Source organism: Ahaetulla prasina, chromosome 12 (genome assembly GCF_028640845.1).
Source record: "Ahaetulla prasina isolate Xishuangbanna chromosome 12, ASM2864084v1, whole genome shotgun sequence".
NCBI lineage: Eukaryota > Metazoa > Chordata > Lepidosauria > Squamata > Colubridae > Ahaetulla > Ahaetulla prasina.
In genome coordinates this window covers 15,521,739-15,542,085 of record NC_080550.1, presented here as the reverse complement: position 1 = coordinate 15,542,085, position 20,347 = coordinate 15,521,739, and the positions used below count along the sequence as shown (strand labels likewise).

The 20,347-nt window shown below is 39.5% G+C and overlaps 1 protein-coding gene across 4 annotated transcripts in view; it reads right to left on the bottom strand.

Moving 5' to 3' along the window:
- CDH11 (cadherin 11) overlaps positions 1-20,347 on the bottom strand; it is a 172,050-nt gene that overhangs the window by 32,250 nt on the left and 119,453 nt on the right. For all 4 annotated transcript variants that reach the window (XM_058155072.1, XM_058155075.1, XM_058155074.1 and 1 more), the window contains 2 exons: positions 18,567-18,686; positions 2,651-2,818 (listed from right to left, as the gene is read on the bottom strand). In XM_058155072.1, the coding sequence (XP_058011055.1) occupies positions 2,651-2,818; positions 18,567-18,686 (288 nt within the window). The remainder of the gene's footprint in view (positions 1-2,650; positions 2,819-18,566; positions 18,687-20,347) is intronic.

The window sequence follows — 20,347 nt, the reverse complement described above, 5'->3', positions numbered from 1 at the left end:
TCCACGGACTAAATGGAGCTATTCAAAAGCAACGGACACGCAGATTTTGCCATCCGTGAAGACTACTGATACCATCGGTCTAAACTGAAAAGCAACCATGAAATCTGCTTTTTAAGAACGTCTCTGCTGTGCTCACAAATTCGTAAAAAAAAAAAAAAGATGGAGAGGGAGTGCTTTGGTTTGGTTTTTCTTTTTTAAAAAAAAAATTGGTCTCAGCGCATAACTATTTCTCTCTGAAATATGTTTCCATTGCTTCCATCCTCCATCTGTCTCCGTTAACAGCATTTCCCACCAAAAGTCTAGACCTCATACCATTGATCTCAGCGGGGGCATATTGTTAAAACATCATCGTCCAGTATGTTTTCAAAATGAGGCAGCACAAGAGTCCCTACCTCCTCCTGTGCCTTAATCCTCATCTTTGAAATGGTTCACTGTGTGTCCCTGGAAATGGCTCAACTCTTTTATGTTATTATTTTTTTTTCCTTTCTAAAAGAAAGCTCTTTAAAAAAAACGACTTTGAGTGTAAAATGTGCATGAGATACCTCTTGATTCCTTTTGGCGCTCATGAATCTATTTCAAAGAAAACCTTTATGGATTGGTTGGCTTATCTAGAATTTGGGACTGTGTATCAAATCATAAGAGGCGGAAGGGAAGGGAAGAGGTTCCTTCACAAAAGCTACTATGGACATCATAGCAATAGCACTTAGCAGTAGTGCTTTTACAGCACTCTATAAGCGGTTTACGGATTCAGCATATTGCCCCAACAATCTGGCTCCTCATTTTACTGATCTTGGAAGAATAGAAGGCTGAGTCAACCTTGAGCCAGTCAGGATCAAACCACTGGCAATTGGCAATGAGTTAGTCTGCCATACTGAATTCTAACCACTGTAGACCTTGGAGAGAAGGGAGGAGGGAGGGAGGAGGCAGGGAGGAGGAGGAAGGAAGGAAGGAAGGAAGGAAGGAAGGAAGGAAGGGCAATAGTACTTAGACTTATATACCGCTTTACAATGCTTTTACAGCCCTCTCTAAGTGCTTTACAGAGCCAGCATATTGCCCCCCAATAATCTGGGTCTTTCATTTTACCCACCTCGGAAGGATGGAAGGCTGAGTCAACCTTGAGCCTGGTGAAATTGAACTGCCAAATTACAGGTAGCCGGCAGTCAGCAGAAGTAGCCTGCAGTCCTGCACTCACTGTGCCATTGTGGCTCATCATGGGCCATTGAAACATTACCATCTACCAAAATCTAACTTGCCAGGCTGGTCACTCTCATTCAGTCTCACTCAGCTCCCCAGATACCTTCTACGATTTTAGCTTACCTTTTTATTTTTCTAGACAGGTGGGCACATTTCCAAAGTACTGGCCAGTAGCCACCTACCACTCTTAAGTTTTAAGAAAGCAAGTGTGCTCTGTCAGGATTGCTATCCCGCTACACCATGCTTTGCATACTGCCAGTTGGTCATATGCAATGGGGGGGGGAGAAATTGCAGGGTGGAATTCGGGGGGGGGTGGTTAGTATGAGAAGAATCAAAACTACTCATTGTGCCATCCTGTGAGACCCACCAGCAGTTCCAAGGTCACACTATGGAATGCAGCACCATTCAGCCTGTGAAGACAAGGACTATTACCCAAACATTTTGTTTGGATACAACTGGACACTTAGAGATAACCAAGGGGATGGTGAGTAAGGAGAAAGTGAACCATATGCTTTGGGCACAACAATCTCAGATCTGGCTTTGCCTGTCTGAAACCACATAGCTTTAGTAAAGTGTACTTTTGCTAATAACAGATTCAAAGTCTTTCTTTTTAATTGACCAGGGATATACTATGTATTGCTTTGAGATTTATGGAAGATATAACATTATTAGCCAGAGATATTGGGTTTTCATTTCTAAAACTGCATGCCATTGATGTTACTGGAGGACAGAAGCAAGGATCTTACATTAGAGTCGCATGGGTTTCAAAATGGTTCAAAAAGAGTGTAGCACCTTGAAGTGTCTGTATTTTTAATGTGATTTCTTCAAGCAGTCATGTCCTCCTTTGGACAAAACCTCTGAATACCCTGTTTCCCTAAAATAAGACATTCCTGATAATAAGCCCAATTGGGCTTTTGAACGCATGCACTAAAATAATTCCCCTGAAAATAAGCCTCCCAAAATAAGCCCTCCCGAATATTTAAATGCATGCACAGCCGGTCCCTGCCATTACCTCTGGTTAGGTTTAGAGACAGAGCTAGAAATCAGGTAAGACAGCAAGAGGAGTCACGTCTTGCTCCACTCACCCCAAAATAATAAGACACCCCCGAAAAATAAGGCCGAGCACTTATTTTGAGTTTAAAAAAAATATAATACAGGGTCTTATTTTCAGGGAAGCAGGGTAGATGTAGCTGCTTTAAAGACATGCTGTACTTAACACTTTTACATGTTTCAAAGCATCTCCAAATAATTTTAAAGCACAGGCAGCCCTATCTTTCTAGAAATCATTATTAATCATAATAAGAATACGATACTGATTGCATAGATTCAGTATATTTCTTTACAGTTGTTTGCTGACAAGTAAAAGAGGAGGAGGATAGTTACTCAGCTCCAACAAGGCTTCTGGTTGAGCCTTGTGAGAAACAGGATACACTGGGTAAAGTTCTTCAGAACTTACTCTGTGGGAACTTTGGTGGGTTGTCATTGACATCTGTGAGGGTAATTGTCACTTTGGTGGTTCCTGAAAGTCCTCCCATGTGTCCTCCCATGTCCTTTGCTTGTATCACAACATGATATTCTTCCTTTGCTTCTCTGTCCATGTTGGGAAGAGCTGTTCTTATAATACCTTCGGGGAAAAGACAAAAAGAAATGGTTCACAATACGTTCTTCAAATGTTTATCTCACAGCAAGTCTGTTCTACATATATTTATTTGCATAAGGGCTGGCAGTTATTTGTTTAAATCAGTGGTAATCAACCTGGTCCCTACCGCCCACTAGCGGGCGTTCTAGCTTTCATGGTGGGCGATAGGGGTTTTGTCCGATACTGAAGCACTTTCCTTTTTTTAATTTAATTGACTTTTTTAAAAAAATTCATAGCATTATTTAAAAAACATTTTCATTAGGTTTTTATAGAATTTCCCATGACAATTTAAATTTCTGAAAATATACTATTTGTATCGCCCGCGCATAAGTTTAGTTCACGTTACATAAGTGAAACTAAATGGCGCTATAGTGCAACCGCAAACAAAAGAGCCTCGTCCCAGAATAGCTCGCGCATCTCCCCCCACACCACCCAGCTGTAAAAGACAAGCAGAGCTGGTAGCCAGCGCACCCCCCCAAACCCAATCCATGATGCGTGAGAGGCATGCACAGACGATGATACATGGCTCATTACTGTGGAACCAGTGGGCGGTTAGAAAATTTTACTACTTACAGAGATACAAAAATGGGTGGTAAGTATAAAAAGGTTGACTACCCCTGGTTTAAATGATCATACAACAGAGAAATTGTCTTCAGTGATTGTAATACGTATCAACTACAATTCACTCCAACCATACTCCATAGAATATCTGATGTTGGTTAAAGAAATGGTGGAGGTGAAGATGTTCTGTTCATTATTTAATATGAATTTAATGTATTTGCACATCCTGCCCTTATAGGATAATTATAATGCAATTTTATAGTCAATTCTGAACTTTCTAATGGAAGAGTACAACAATGTATACATTATATTTTATACATGGACATGTATATTCAGGAAAATGCATCCCTTTGAATTGCGTTATATTGTTTAGAAAATGTATACCCCACCCCAAAAAAAGTAGAATACCCCAGGGGAAAAGAATATGTATGCATATAAAAATTTTCAAACACTTTAATATGAATTTAATGTATTTGCACATCCTGCCCTTATAGGATAATTATAATGCAACTTTATAGTCAATTCCTCAACTTTCTAATAGAAGGGTACAACAATGTATACATTGACTGTAGTTTATACATGGACGTGTATATTCAGGAAAATGCATCCATTTGAATTGCATTATATTGCTTAGAAAATGTATACCCTCCCCCAAAAAAGTAGAATACCCCAGGGGAAAAGAATATGTATGCATATAAAAATTTTCAAACACTTTAATATGAATTTAATGTATTTGCACATCCTGCCCTTATAGGATAATTATAATGCAACTTTATAGTCAATTCCTCAACTTTCTAATAGAAGGGTACAACAATGTATACATTGACTGTAGTTTATACATGGACGTGTATATTCAGGAAAATGCATCCATTTGAATTGCATTATATTGCTTAGAAAATGTATACCCTCTCCCCCCCCCAAAAAAAAGTAGAATACCCCAGGGGAAAAGAATATGTATGCATATAAAAATTTTCAAACACTTTAATATGAATTTAATGTATTTGCACATCCTGCCCTTATAGGATAATTATAATGCAACTTTATAGTCAATTCCTCAACTTTCTAATAGAAGGGTACAACAATGTATATATTGACTGTAGTTTATACATGGACGTGTATATTCAGGAAAATGCATCCATTTGAATTGCATTATATTGCTTAGAAAATGTATACCCTCTCCCCCCCCCCAAAAAAAAAAAGTAGAATACCCCAGGGGAAAAGAATATGTATGCATATAAAAATTTTCAAACACTTTAATATGAATTTAATGTATTTGCACATCCTGCCCTTATAGGATAATTATAATGCAACTTTATAGTCAATTCCTCAACTTTCTAATAGAAGGGTACAACAATGTATACATTGACTGTAGTTTATACATGGACGTGTATATTCAGGAAAATGCATCCATTTGAATTGCATTATATTGCTTAGAAAATGTATACCCTCTCCCCCCCCCCAAAAAAAAAGTAGAATACCCCAGGGGAAAAGAATATGTATGCATATAAAAATTTTCAAACACTTTAATATGAATTTAATGTATTTGCACATCCTGCCCTTATAGGATAATTATAATGCAACTTTATAGTCAATTCTCAACTTTCTAATAGAAGGGTACAACAATGTATATATTGACTGTAGTTTATACATGGACGTGTATATTCAGGAAAATGCATCCATTTGAATTGCATTATATTGCTTAGAAAATGTATACTCTCTCTCCCCCCCAAAAAAAAAAAAGTAGAATACCCCAGGGGAAAAGAATATGTATGCATATAAAAATTTTCAAACACTTTAATATGAATTTAATGTATTTGCACATCCTGCCCTTATAGGATAATTATAATGCAACTTTATAGTCAATTCCTCAACTTTCTAATAGAAGGGTACAACAATGTATATATTGACTGTAGTTTATACATGGACGTGTATATTCAGGAAAATGCATCCATTTGAATTGCATTATATTGCTTAGAAAATGTATACCCTCTCCCCCCCCCCCAAAAAAAAGTAGAATACCCCAGGGGAAAAGAATATGTATGCATATAAAAATTTTCAAACACGTCATCTAAAAAGCACAAGACTGAAGAAAAAAAAATGAAGTCAAGCACAATAGAAGCATCCATCTGTAAAATTGGATTCTGCGAGAGCTTGATAAGCTCTTTCCATGATCTTGCCTGGTCCGGCTTATAATATGATGATTGTTGAGGTTTTAATGGAGAAGTCTGAGGAATTTGATCTTTGCCATTTCCAATATGAGAAAGGGCATTAGGATTTGCACACAAAGGGTTGATTTATGTTATCTCATCTCGGATTGCTACCAAAAGCAGCTGGCCTCCCAGTAGCAAAATGTTATTCCTAACATGCCGGCAAGGATTATGTTGCTGTGTTTGTTTTAGAAAAATGAAAGTGAGGGTCACCTTGTTAAAAACATCTATTGTATTTTGGTTTTGATGGGTTTTTGAATTTGGGGTCATGATCAGAATGGGTTCACTAATCGATATGTAGTCCAGGAATCTAAGGTAGGCTTAGAGCTCAACATTTCCATCATAGATATCAAGACTAGTGTTTGTTCTTTGGTGGGATTTGAGGGGAATTTGAGACATTATGATGCCATTTTCTCACTAGAGGGAGAATTCTTGGAAAGAGAGAGAAAGAAAGAAAGAAAGAAAGAAAGAAAGAAAGAAAGAAAGAAAGAAAGAAAGAAAGAAAGAAAGAAAGAAAAGAAAGGAACGAAGGAAGGAAGGAACGAAGGAAGGAACGAAGGAAGGAACGAAGGAACGAAGGAGGGGAAAGAAAGAGAGAGAGAGAGAGAGAAGGGAAGGACGGAGGGAGGAATCACAGATGAGTTTCAGCAGGTTCTGACCAGTTCCGGAGAACCAGTAGCGGAAATTTTGAGTAGTTTGGAGAACCAGTAGTAAAAATTCTGACTGGCCCCGCCCCCATCTATTCTCTGCCTCCCAAATCCCAGCTGATCGGGATGAAATAGGGATTTTGCAGTAACCCTTCCCTGGATTGGGGAGGGAATGGAGATTTTACAGTAGCCTTCCCCTGGAGTGGGCTGGGAATGGAGATTTTACAGTAGCCTTCCCCTGTCACACCCACCAACCCATGCCATGCCCACCAAGACACACCCACAGAACTGGTAGTAAAAATTTTTGAAACCCACCACTGGAAGGAAGGGAAGGGAAGGAAGGAAGGAAGGAAGGAAAGAAAGAAATGCTAGTTTGATGGCTTTATAGATAGGAGCTTAAACATGCTTAAATGAGCATATGAGAAACAGAAATATTTTTTATCCAATTTCCTCCTTTTCCAGAGCTCTGTACCAGCTCATACACAATAGGGATAGATGAAATATGCCATTCCTAAATACTTGTATAACAGCCTTGGTACCCAACAACTGTAGTAGAATAATGTACTAAGGGCAGATTTAACAACATCCTTTTTCAATTATATGTTGCATCTGTTTTGGATGCAAAGGTTAAGGCTATCACTCAAATCTTCCTGAGCTGCCATTATATTACACTAAATTACATCATGAACATTTCATCAACAGATATTTGGACTGGCCTGGGTCTGGGATTCTGTTCTGACTACTAAGAGATCAGTCTCGTTTAATCACCCCAAAGACCACTTCATTCTGCACCGTTGCAATCACAATTAGAAAAGGATTAGACCATTTTGAAATGAATGATTTTACATCAAAACCACTTAGCTAATGTTTCTTATTGACCTCCCCTTCATATACGCTGCTCATATACAATCTCTCTCCCTTTTTCCCTTCTACTTTTAACTTTTTTTAATCTACTGCCATTAGTATTTATATAACGCAAGCTAACCATTTCTTTCTTTCTTTCTGTTTTTTGCTCTTGATTGCTTAGTTTTGGTCTTTGAATGTATAGCAAATAAATAAAACTAGGTTAACTTGGGATATGGGGTAAGGGACTAATACATTTGTTACCAAAATATACAGGAACTTCTTGGTAGAATGGGGATTGTTGCTTCTTGTTCTGAGCATTTCAAGTTAACAGCCATGTTAAAAATTATGCACCACCTCTCCTTGTGAAGTTTGGGGCGGGGGGGGGGGGGCTGAAAAGAGTGTGGATATAAAATTATACTCCCTATCAATTCTTCCATCTCCTGAATGCATTTTTAAGGCGTGAAAATTTTAAAGTGTTAAATTTTAACACTATTTGAACCAACTTGTATGTATTTACAGGATCACCTGGTGAACGATAACTGACCTGAATGATTTGCTTGTCTTGACTGGGGCTGTTGAGAGTGAGATGCAATCATGATTGTGGCAGAGTACAAGTGTAGCTCTAACGACTGCTAATCATATAATTGGGATCATGCTGTGCAGCACTAGAGATTGCACATGAGTTTGTGTATTTATATCATTTAATCATTTTCATTCATAAATTACCCACGAGCTGCGGATGCCTTTTGTTTGCCTGCCTATTTACGAAGGGTTAAATCTCTCTGAATGTCCATTTCAATATTTGATGCATCGGTGATGATTATATACATATTCACTTCCCAAATACCCAAAAACAAACAAACATGTAAGCAAATTAAAAACTTACAGCTTACGTAACTGACAGCTCCACGGACTAAATGGAGCTATTCAAAAGCAACGGACACGCAGATTTTGCCATCCGTGAAGACTACTGATACCATCGGTCTAAACTGAAAAGCAACCATGAAATCTGCTTTTTAAGAACGTCTCTGCTGTGCTCACAAATTCGTAAAAAAAAAAAAAAGATGGAGAGGGAGTGCTTTGGTTTGGTTTTTCTTTTTTAAAAAAAAAATTGGTCTCAGCGCATAACTATTTCTCTCTGAAATATGTTTCCATTGCTTCCATCCTCCATCTGTCTCCGTTAACAGCATTTCCCACCAAAAGTCTAGACCTCATACCATTGATCTCAGCGGGGGCATATTGTTAAAACATCATCGTCCAGTATGTTTTCAAAATGAGGCAGCACAAGAGTCCCTACCTCCTCCTGTGCCTTAATCCTCATCTTTGAAATGGTTCACTGTGTGTCCCTGGAAATGGCTCAACTCTTTTATGTTATTATTTTTTTTTCCTTTCTAAAAGAAAGCTCTTTAAAAAAAACGACTTTGAGTGTAAAATGTGCATGAGATACCTCTTGATTCCTTTTGGCGCTCATGAATCTATTTCAAAGAAAACCTTTATGGATTGGTTGGCTTATCTAGAATTTGGGACTGTGTATCAAATCATAAGAGGCGGAAGGGGAAGGGGAAGAGGTTCCTTCACAAAAAAGCTACTATGGACATCATAGCAATAGCACTTAGCACTTAGACTTATATACCGCTTCGTAGTGCTTTTACAGCACTCTATAAGCGGTTTACGGATTCAGCATATTGCCCCAACAATCTGGCTCCTCATTTTACTGATCTTGGAAGAATAGAAGGCTGAGTCAACCTTGAGCCAGTCAGGATCAAACCACTGGCAATTGGCAATGAGTTAGTCTGCCATACTGAATTCTAACCACTGTAGACCTTGGAGAGAAGGGAGGGAGGGAGGGAGGGAGGCAGGGAGGGAGGGAGGGAAGGAAGGAAGGAAGGAAGGAAGGAAGGAAGGAAGGAAGGAAGGAAGGAAGGAAGGGCAATAGTACTTAGACTTATATACCGCTTTACAATGCTTTTACAGCCCTCTCTAAGTGCTTTACAGAGCCAGCATATTGCCCCCCAATAATCTGGGTCTTTCATTTTACCCACCTCGGAAGGATGGAAGGCTGAGTCAACCTTGAGCCTGGTGAGATTCGAACTGCCAAATTACAGGTAGCCGGCAGTCAGCAGAAGTAGCCTGCAGTCCTGCACTCACTGTGCCATTGTGGCTCATCATGGGCCATTGAAACATTACCATCTACCAAAATCTAACTTGCCAGGCTGGTCACTCTCATTCAGTCTCACTCAGCTCCCCAGATACCTTCTACGATTTTAGCTTACCTTTTTATTTTTCTAGACAGGTGGGCACATTTCCAAAGTACTGGCCAGTAGCCACCTACCACTCTTAAGTTTTAAGAAAGCAAGTGTGCTCTGTCAGGATTGCTATCCCGCTACACCATGCTTTGCATACTGCCAGTTGGTCATATGCAATGGGGGGGGGAAAGAAATTGCAGGGTGGAATTCGGGGGTGGGGGTGGTTAGTATGAGAAGAATCAAAACTACTCATTGTGCCACCCTGTGAGACCCACCAGCAGTTCCAAGGTCACACTATGGAATGCAGCACCATTCAGCCTGTGAAGACAAGGACTATTACCCAAACATTTTGTTTGGATACAACTGGACACTTAGAGATAACCAAGGGGATGGTGAGTAAGGAGAAAGTGAACCATATGCTTTGGGCACAACAATCTCAGATCTGGCTTTGCCTGTCTGAAACCACATGGCTTTAGTAAAGTGTACTTTTGCTAATAACAGATTCAAAAGTCTTTCTTTTTTAATTGACCAGGGATATACTATGTATTGCTTTGAGATTTATGGAAGATATAACATTATTAGCCAGAGATATTGGGTTTTCATTTCTAAAAACTGCATGCCATTGATGTTACTGGAGGACAGAAGCAAGGATCTTACATTAGAGTCACATGGGTTTCAAAAATGGTTCAAAAAAGAGTGTAGCACCTTGAAGTGTCTGTATTTTTAATGTGATTTCTTAAAGCAGTCATGTCCTCCTTTGGACAAAACCTCTGAATACCCTGTTTCCCCTAAAATAAGACATTCCCTGATAATAAGCCCAATTGGGCTTTTGAACGCATGCACTAAAATAATTCCCCCTGAAAATAAGCCCTCCCCAAAAATAAGCCCTCCCCGAATATTTAAATGCATGCACAGCCGGTCCCTGCCATTTCCTCTGGTTAGGTTTAGGGAGACAGAGCTAGAAATCAGGTAAGACGGCAAGAGAAGCCCCATCTTGCTCCACACACCCCAAAATAATAAGACATCCCCGAAAATAAGGCCAAGCACTTATTTTGGGGTTTAAAAAATATAAGACAGGGTCTTATTTTCAGGGAAGCAGGGTAGATGTAGCTGCTTTAAAGACATGCTGTACTTAACACTTTTACATGTTTCAAAGCATCTCCAAATAATTTTAAAGCACAGGCAGCCCTATCTTTCTAGAAATCATTATTAATCATAATAAGAATACGATACTCGATTGCATAGATTCAGTATATTTCTTTACAGTTGTTTGCTGACAAGTAAAAGAGGAGGAGGATAGTTACTCAGCTCCAACAAGGCTTCTGGTTGAGCCTTGTGAGAAACAGGATACACTGGGTAAAGTTCTTCAGAACTTACTCTGTGGGAACTTTGGTGGGTTGTCATTGACATCTGTGAGGGTAATTGTCACTTTGGTGGTTCCTGAAAGTCCTCCCATGTGTCCTCCCATGTCCTTTGCTTGTATCACAACATGATATTCTTCCTTTGCTTCTCTATCCATGTTGGGAAGAGCTGTTCTTATAATACCTTCGGGAAAAAGACAAAAAGAAATGGTTCACAATATGTTCTTCAAATGTTTATCTCACAGCAAGTCTGTTCTACATATATTTATTTGCATAAGGGCTGGCAGTCATTTGTTTAAATCAGTGGTAGTCAACCTGGTCCCTACTGCCCACTAGTGGGCGTTCTAGCTTTCATGGTGGGCGATAGGGGTTTTGTCCGATACTGAAGCACTTTCCTTTTTTTAATTTAATTGACTTTTTAAAAAAAATTCATAGCATTATTTAAAAACATTTTCATTAGGTTTTTATAAAATTTCCCATGACAATTTAAATTTCTGAAAATATACTATTTGTATCGCCGCGCATAAGTTTAGTTCATGTTACATAAGTGAAACTAAATGGTGCTATAGTGCAACCGCAAAGAAAAGAGCCTCGTCCCAGAATAGCTCGCGCATCTCCCCCCACACCACCCAGCTGTAAAAGACAAGCAGAACTGGTAGCCAGCACACACCCCCAAACCCAATCCACGATGCGTGAGAGGCATGCACAGACGATGAAACATGGCTCATTACTGTGGAACCAGTGGGCGGTTAGAAAATTTTACTACTTACAGAGATACAAAAATGGGTGGTAAGTATAAAAAGGTTGACTACCCCTGGTTTAAATGATCATACAACAGAGAAATTGTCTTCAGTGATTGTAATACGTATCAACTACAATTCACTCCAACCATACTCCATAGAATATCTGATGTTGGTTAAAGAAATGGTGGAGGTGAAGATGTTCTGTTCATTATTTAATATGAATTTAATGTATTTGCACATCCTGCCCTTATAGGATAATTATAATGCAATTTTATAGTCAATTCTGAACTTTCTAATGGAAGAGTACAACAATGTATACATTATATTTTATACATGGACATGTATATTCAAGAAAATGCATCCCTTTGAATTGCGTTATATTGTTTAGAAAATGTATACCCCACCCCCAAAAAAGTAGAATACCCCAGGGGAAAAGAATATGTATGCATATAAAAATTTTCAAACACTTTAATATGAATTTAATGTATTTGCACATCCTGCCCTTATAGGATAATTATAATGCAACTCTATAGTCAATTCCTCAACTTTCTAATAGAAGGGTACAACAATGTATACATTGACTGTAGTTTATACATGGACGTGTATATTCAGGAAAATTCTTCCATCTCCTGAATGCATTTTTAAGGCTTGTCCCTACTTTCCTAAATACCTTTGGAAATGCATTAGGAACAACATCAAAATTGTGTTTTATGCTACTATTTTTCATGAAGATTTTAATGGCGACCACGAAACAGGAAAGAATATTAGTGGATATAAGCATAACACAGAGGACTGCAAACTTTCTTGCTAAACCAAACCAGAGGACTAACAAACTTCATTTAGTTTTGGGAGCCTTTGATATGTATTATATGGGGCGAGCTGTTGATTACAAAATCTAACCTTTATTTATTTATTTGTCAAGAGCGTAGTAAGTATAAGCATGGATTGGATACATAAAATAGATACAAATAGAAGAAACATTAGGACAGGGACAGTAGGCACGTGGGTGCCTACTGTCCCTTACAGTCCCTTACAGACTGCATGCCCCTTACAACCTCTTAGGAATGGGGTGAGGTCAACAGTAGACAGTCTTAGATTAAAATTTTGGGGGTTTTGGAATGAAACCACAGAGTCAGTAGTGCATTCCAGGCATTGACCACTCTGTTGCTGAAGTCATATTTTCTGCAATCTAGCTTGGAGCGATTGAAGCTGAAGTAGCCATTGACAGGTAGGACATTGTAGCAGATAATTTTATGAGCTACACTTAGGTCAGACCAAAGTTGGCGTAGTTCTAAGTTTTCTAAGCCCAGAATTTCAAGTCTAGTGGCACTTAGTTTTCATGTCAAATGATCTAAGTGCCAAAGCCCACTGCAACTACATAGCAAAAAAGGCTCTAAGAGTTGTTAACCTAATCTTGCGTAGCTTCTTTTCCAAAAACACTACACTACTAACCAGAGCATATAAAACATTTGCTAGACCAATTCTAGAATACAGCTCGCCTGTTTGGAATCCTCACCACATCTCTGACATCAATACAATTGAACGTGTCCAGAAATATTTTACAAGAAGAGTTCTCCATTCCTCTGAAAACAACAAAATACCTTATCCCACCAGACTTGAAATCCTAGGCTTAGAAAACTTGGAACTCCGTCGCCTTCGACAAGACCTAAGTTTAACTCATAGAATCATCTATTGTAATGTCCTTCCTGTTAAAGACTACTTCAGCTTTAATTACAATAATACAAGAGCAACCAATAGATTTAAACTTAATGTTAACCGCTTTAAACTAGATTGCAGAAAATATGACTTCTGTAACAGAATCATTAGTGCTTGGAACACTTTACCTGACTCTGTGGTCTCTTCCCATAATCCTAAAAACTTTAACCAAAAACTTTCTATCTTTGACCTCACCCCATTCCTAAGAGGACCGTAAGGGGCGTGCATAAGACCACAAACGTGCCTACCGTTCCTGTCCTATTGTTTTTCTTTTCTTCTTTATATATATAAAGAAGAAAATATATAAAGAAGAAGGTTGGACTAGAAGGCCTCCAAGGTCCCTTCCAACTCTGATGTTATATGTTATATATATATATATATATATATATATATATATATATATATATATATATATATATATATATATATATATATATATATATATATATAAAACATATAACATATAACATCAGAGTTGGAAGGACCTTGAGGCCTCTAGTCCAACCCCTGCCCAGGCAGGAAACCCTACACCATCTCAGTCAGATGGTTATCCAACATTTTCTTAAAATTTCCAGTGGTGGAGCTTTCACAACTGCAGAAGGCAAGTCGTTCCAATTATTAATTGTTCTAACTGTCAGGAAATTTCTCCTTAGTTCTAAGTTGCTTCTTTCTTTGATCAGTTTCCACCCATTGCTTCTTGTTCTACCCTCAGGTGCTTTGGAGAACAGCCGACTCCTCTTCTTTGTGGCAGCCCCTGAGATATTGGAACACAGCTATCATGTCTCCCCTAGTCCTTCTTTTGTTAAACTAGACATACCCAGTTCCTGCAACCGTTCTTCATATGTTTTATCCTCCAGTCCCTAATCATCTTTGTTGCTCTTCTCTGCACTCTTTCTAGAGTCTCAACATCTTTTTACATCGTGGCGACCAAAACTGGATGCAATATTCCAAGTGTGGCCTTACCAAGGCATTATAAAGTGGTACTAACACTTCACGTGATCTTGATTCTATCCTCTGTTTATGCAGCCCAGAACTGTGTTGGCTTTTTAACAGCTGCTGCACACTGCTGGCTCATATCTAAATGGTTATCCACTAGGACTCCAAGATCCCTCTCACAGGTACTACTATTGAGCAAGGTACCACATATACGGTACTGGTGCATTTTGTTTTTTGGCCTAAATGTAGAACCTTACTTTTTTCACTGTTGAATTTCATTTTGTTAGATAGCGCCCAATGTTCAAGTCTGTCAAGATCTTTCTGTAACTTGAGCCTATCTTCTGGAGTGTTGGCTATTCCTGCCAGCTTGGTGTCATCTGCAAATTTGATGAGTTCCCCATCTATCCCCTCGTCCAAGTCATTGATGAAGATGTTGAAGAGTACTGGGCCTAAAACAGAGCCTTGGGGTACTCCACTGCATACTTCCCTCCATGTGGATGTAGTTCCGTTGAGGACTACACGTTGAGTGCGGTTGGTCAGCCAGTTACGAATCCATCTGGTGGTGGTGCTGTCTAACCCACATTTTTCTACTTTATCTAGTAGTAGGTTATGGTCTACTTTATCAAATGCTTTACTGAAGTCCAAGTAAATTATATCGACAGCATTCCTCTGGTCTACTAATTTTGTCATTTTGTCAAAGAATGCGATAAGATTAGTCTGGCATGATCTGTTTTAGATTAGTCTGGCATGATCTGTTTTATATATATATATATATAAAACATTTATATAAATGTTTATATAAACATTTATATAAACATTTATATAAACATTTATATAAACATTTATATAAATATATATAAAACATTTTATATATATATATATAAAACATTTATATATATATGTTTTCTGAGGTTTTCACGGGTGTTTGTATATAGGTCTTTGGTTGTTCGGGTTTTCTCCCGTGTAAAATTGGAAGTGTCTTGGCAACGTTTCGACGAAGTCTCATTCGTCATCTTCAGGCTTCAGCTTCGTGCTTCTGGGAGCAATGTGTGATCGCAGCTGTTTCTTCCTTTTAACTGCTAGTGGGGGTTTGAACTGATTGGGTGGGAGCTTGGCTGTGCTCTGATTGGATGGGTTTTTTTCTGTGCTACACAAAGAAGGAACCCCACTCAGACCCATAGTCAGCTCCATAGGCTCACCTCTACAAAACCTAGCCAAATTTCTCGCCAAACAACTACAGCCCTATGCAGAATCCATCACCTCACACGTAAAAAACTCATTCCAGTTCATAGAGATCATAAAGAAACAAAACTTACAGCCCAGCGACCTACTCGTGAGCTTTGATGTCATATCCCTCTTCACCCAAGTGCCAATCAAAGAAGCCTTGACAGCTATCCAAAACAAATATAACCCCCCCAAGCACATCCTAGATCTGACCAACCACTGCCTATCCAACACATACTTCATCTATAATGGACAAAATACAAACAAATAGAAGGAGCACCCATGGGATCACCCTCTCACCTGTCATTGCCAATCTCTACATGGAACACTTTGAAACCCAAGCTCTAGAAAAATCTGATCACAACCCAAACTCTGGCTCAGATATGTAGACGACACCTTCATAATCTGGCCACACGGAAAGAAAACTTGACAACTTCCTCACACACCTCAATAGCCTACACCCCAAAATACAGTTCACCATGGAAACAGAAGTTAATAACCAACTTCCCTTCCTGGATGTCTTAGTCTACAGAAAACCCAATGGCTCGCTAGGACACACCATCTACCAGAAGAAAACACACACAAACCGCTATCTGCACGCACTCTCACACCACCACCCAGCACAGATCAACTCCGTAGCCAAGACACTCATCTCCAGAACAAAATGCTTAGCTGATGAACAACACCTAAAACCGAACTAGACACTCTCACTAACGTACTAACATCCAATGGATTCCAAAACAAATAAGATTACCAAGCTAATCCAAAAGAACCCCCACTAAAATCCAAGACAGAGAACAAGAAAACGGCACAGCCCTCCTCCCATATATAAAAGGCACCACAGACAGAATCAGCAAGATCCTCCACAAACACAACGTCAAGACAGCATTCTGCACAAACAAGAAAATATCCACCATCCTAAGAAACCCCAAAGACAAAATTGAGTTAGAAAATCAAGGAGTATATGAAATCCCATGCACCGCCTGCCCCACCACATACATTGGACAAACCAACAGAAGAATAAGTGCACGCATTGAAGAACACAAGAACTCATTCAAAAAAGAGGAACCAACTTCTTCCCTGGTCCAACACTTTAAAGTCACAGGACATGATATTGACTTTAAAAAGACCAGAACTATCGCCAAAACTGAACACTTTAACAACAGAATAATCAGAGAAGCCATTGAGATAGAAAAACGCCCACACAGCATGAACAAACGAGATGACACCTCCCGCCTACCAGCCATTTGGAAACCCGCTCTTATTGACAAACGAGTCCCTAACACGAGGAATGACACCAGACCCACACTCACAAGGTCCACACAGGATGTCACCACCACACATCCACCCAGAAAGCAGACCCAAACCCACACTGATCATGAAGCACGACCAAGGACCAGAAGCCAGACCGCAGCTGCAACATTAGCCATTTCAAACCCTCCAATCCATTCATGCAGCAGACTGACACCCACTATGAAGATGTAGCACGACCACAAAGCCAAACAACAGCTATGCAGCTCACCAGCTCAAATCCCCCTGCAGCACAGACTAGACTGAGCACAACCAAGCCCCCACCAACACAGGACACACCCCCAGCCAATCAGAGCACAGAAAAATCCCCATCCAATCAGAGCACAGCCAAGCTCCCACCCAATCAGTTCAAACCCCCACTAGCAGTTAAAAGGAAGAAACAGCTGCGATCACACATTGCTCCCAGAAGCACGAAGCTGAAGCCTGAAGATGACGAATGAGACTTCGTCGAAACGTTGCCAAGACACTTCCAATTTTACACGGGAGAAAACCCGAACAACCAAAGACCTATATATATATATATATATATATGCTTATACCTCCTAATATTTACTCATATATATGTTTATTATTATTATTATATAACCTTTTGTATGATGCTTATATATATTATTATTATTATATAACCTTTTGTATGATGCTTATATATTTTGTTGTGAATAAATAAATAAATAAATAAATAAGGTATTTTCTTGCGAGCAGAGCAGTGGAGGACTCTTCTTGTGAAATATTTCTAGACAAGTTCAATTGTATTGATGTCCGATATGCAGTGCGGGTTTCAGACAGATGTGCTGTATTTGAAAATATCTAAGTTTGGAAGCTATAATACTGTCAGTGTTTTTAAGCAGCTGGTTTAGACACTGAACATTTCTTTTATAAACCCATACAAACACATATACTAGGATGTAGGTATAATTTCCATTAGAGATCATTTATAGCTTGAAAAAAGCATCAAATTCTTCTCATTTACAGAAGGTGCATTTACTTTAAATCAAGCAAAGGCATTGTTTTCTCTAAAATAAATCCAAGGCCTGAATGCAAATTACAGGTCAAACAGAAACACATTGTAAGGTTTGTTGTTCCGTGTTGTTGCTATTGTTATTAAAATCAGTGGTTTACCTTCTGATTATCATATTTGGGACACGTAAAGGAAACTTAGTGGTGGCACAGTGATTAGAATGCAGTATTGCAGGGTAATTCTGCTGACTGCCAGGAGTTCAATTCTGACTCAGCCTTCCAAGGTCGGTAAGATGAAGACTACTTCAGCTTCAACCACAACAATACACGAGCCCACAATAGATTCAAAGTTAAAGTGAACCAATCCAATCTCGATTGCAGAAAATATGACTTCAGTAACAGAGTTGTTAATGCCTGGAATGCACTACCAGACTCTGTGGTCTCATCCCAAAACCCCCAAAACTTTAACCTAAGACTGTCTACTATTGACCTCACCCCATTCCTAAGAGGTCTGTAAGGGGCGTGCATAAGAGTACCAGCGTGCCTACTGTACCTGTCCTAATGTTCCCTTTAATTGTATTCTTTTTATGTATTCAATTCATGCTTATATGTACATGTATTGTTTAATATGTATTCGACAAAATAAATAAATTAAATAAAATAAATAAAATAAAATAAATGAAGATCCAGATTGTTGTGGGCAATAGACTGACTCTGTAAACCACTTAGAGAGGGATATAAAGTACTATGAAGTGGTATATAAGCCTAATTACTAGTGCTATTAATCTCTTTCAGGTAATTAGCCATACCCACTAAAGCCAGTGATCATGAATTGAACCTGTAGCCCAAGGAGAATTGGATTACAGGGTCATGTGTGTAACAATGGGTGGTGGTATAAACCAAATAAATTTGGAAAGTTGCTGGCTTCTCACTTCTATTCTGAAATTCCCTTTCAGTTAGCACATGGTTGATTAATACCTGTTTGTGGCTCTACAGAGAAATATGGTTGGCCTTCAAGAATGCTGTAAACAAGTTTCGCACTATTTCCATAGGTAGGATCATCCGCATCTGAGGCTGTCACCTGAATCACAGATGTACCTGCAAACAGAAAAGGGAACAGATACATATATTTAGATATACCTATGCTTTTTTCCCTGGGGACGCGGTGGCTTAGTGGCTAAGATGCTGAGCTTGTTGATCAAAAGGTCAGCAGTTCAGTGGTTCGAATCCGTAGCACCGCGTAACTGGGTGAGCTCCCGTTATTTGTCCCAGCTTCTGCCAACCTAGCAGTTCCAAAGCACGTAAAAAATTCAAGTAGAAAAATAGGGACCACCTTTGGTGGGAAGGTAACAGTGTTCCATGCACCTTTGGCATTGAGTTATGCCGACCACATAACTACAGAGACATCTTCGGACAGCGCTGGCTCTTCAGCTTTGAAATGGAGATGAGCACCGCCCCCTAGAATCAGGAACGACTAGCACATATGTGCAAGGGAAACCTTTACCTTTATGCTGTTCCCCACGTCCAAAATTTCAGGTTAAGTACAGTGCCAACTTCACCTTTCAATGCGGACAATGAGAAACATATGAGAGAGTATCTTTACTAATTGCACCCTGGAAAATCCACATTTCATTTCTTTAAAAGAGGTTTTACTAGCAAGCCACCAGTGGTTATTCTAAAGGCTGTACAAATTACCGAAGATCTCTATTCAATTAATTTTTTTGGAGTATACAGCTGAGTTAATTCTATTTGCTTAAATGCACTTCTCCTCCCCTCCCTTCCTTGCAATTTGTTAATATTATGATTTGGAGTATTAATTTTAGGGTTGTGCAGCTCTTTGCGTCCAATTTCTAAGAGTGCTTTGGAGTGCACGGAAGTGTGAACATGGCATCTGCCTGCAGCACCTTAAAGCAGCCACGTCTCTTCCCTCTGCTATAATATGCTATATCGAAAGAAATAAATGATTGCTTAATTCACCCAACATGCTAAAGACAAGGTTCCTATGACTAACTACCCCACAAGCAATCCAGCTCTGTGAGCTTTGTTGCATATGCAGTGATTCGTTCAGCATTTTTCTGCATGTTTCATGGGTGATTACTTTATTGGAAAGGGAGTTTATTTGACTGGAAAGGACACTTAAAATGATGCTTTATATTTTGTATTGTGTAAAAGCCTTAGTCAGCCAGTACTGTAACAGATACCGAAACACTGCCATGATATACATAGGATAAATGTAAAGCGACTATTGGGAACAATATAGACCACAGTATAATCAGCTGAGATTGGCCAGCTAATTATGGCAAGCTAATAATTAAGTGGTGGCTCAGTGGCTAAGACACTGAGCTTGCCGATTGAAAGGTTGGCAGTTCAGCGGTTCGAATCCCTAGCACCACGTAACGGGGTGAGCTCCCGTTACTTGTTCCAGCTTCTGCCAACCTAGCAGTTCGAAAGCAGGTAAAAAATGCAAGGAGAAAAATGGGGATCACATTTGGTGGGAAGGTAACAGCTGCTGTGTCTTCGCTCCCCACCCCCACCTCGAACCTGGCCTCCTGGCAGAAAGTGACTCAGGGAGCGAGGGGGAAGAGCCGACAGGGCTTCCCTCTGCAGAGCCTCCTTCTCTGGCTCCGCTCCAGTCCCAGAGGCAGGCCAGAGGCAGGCCAGACGAGGCCTCTGTCTCCTGCATCTCCTCCCTCTCAGGCCATGCCTCAAGACTCAGCTGCTGACAATCAGTCATTGCTGGACCACCTCCCCCACTACCC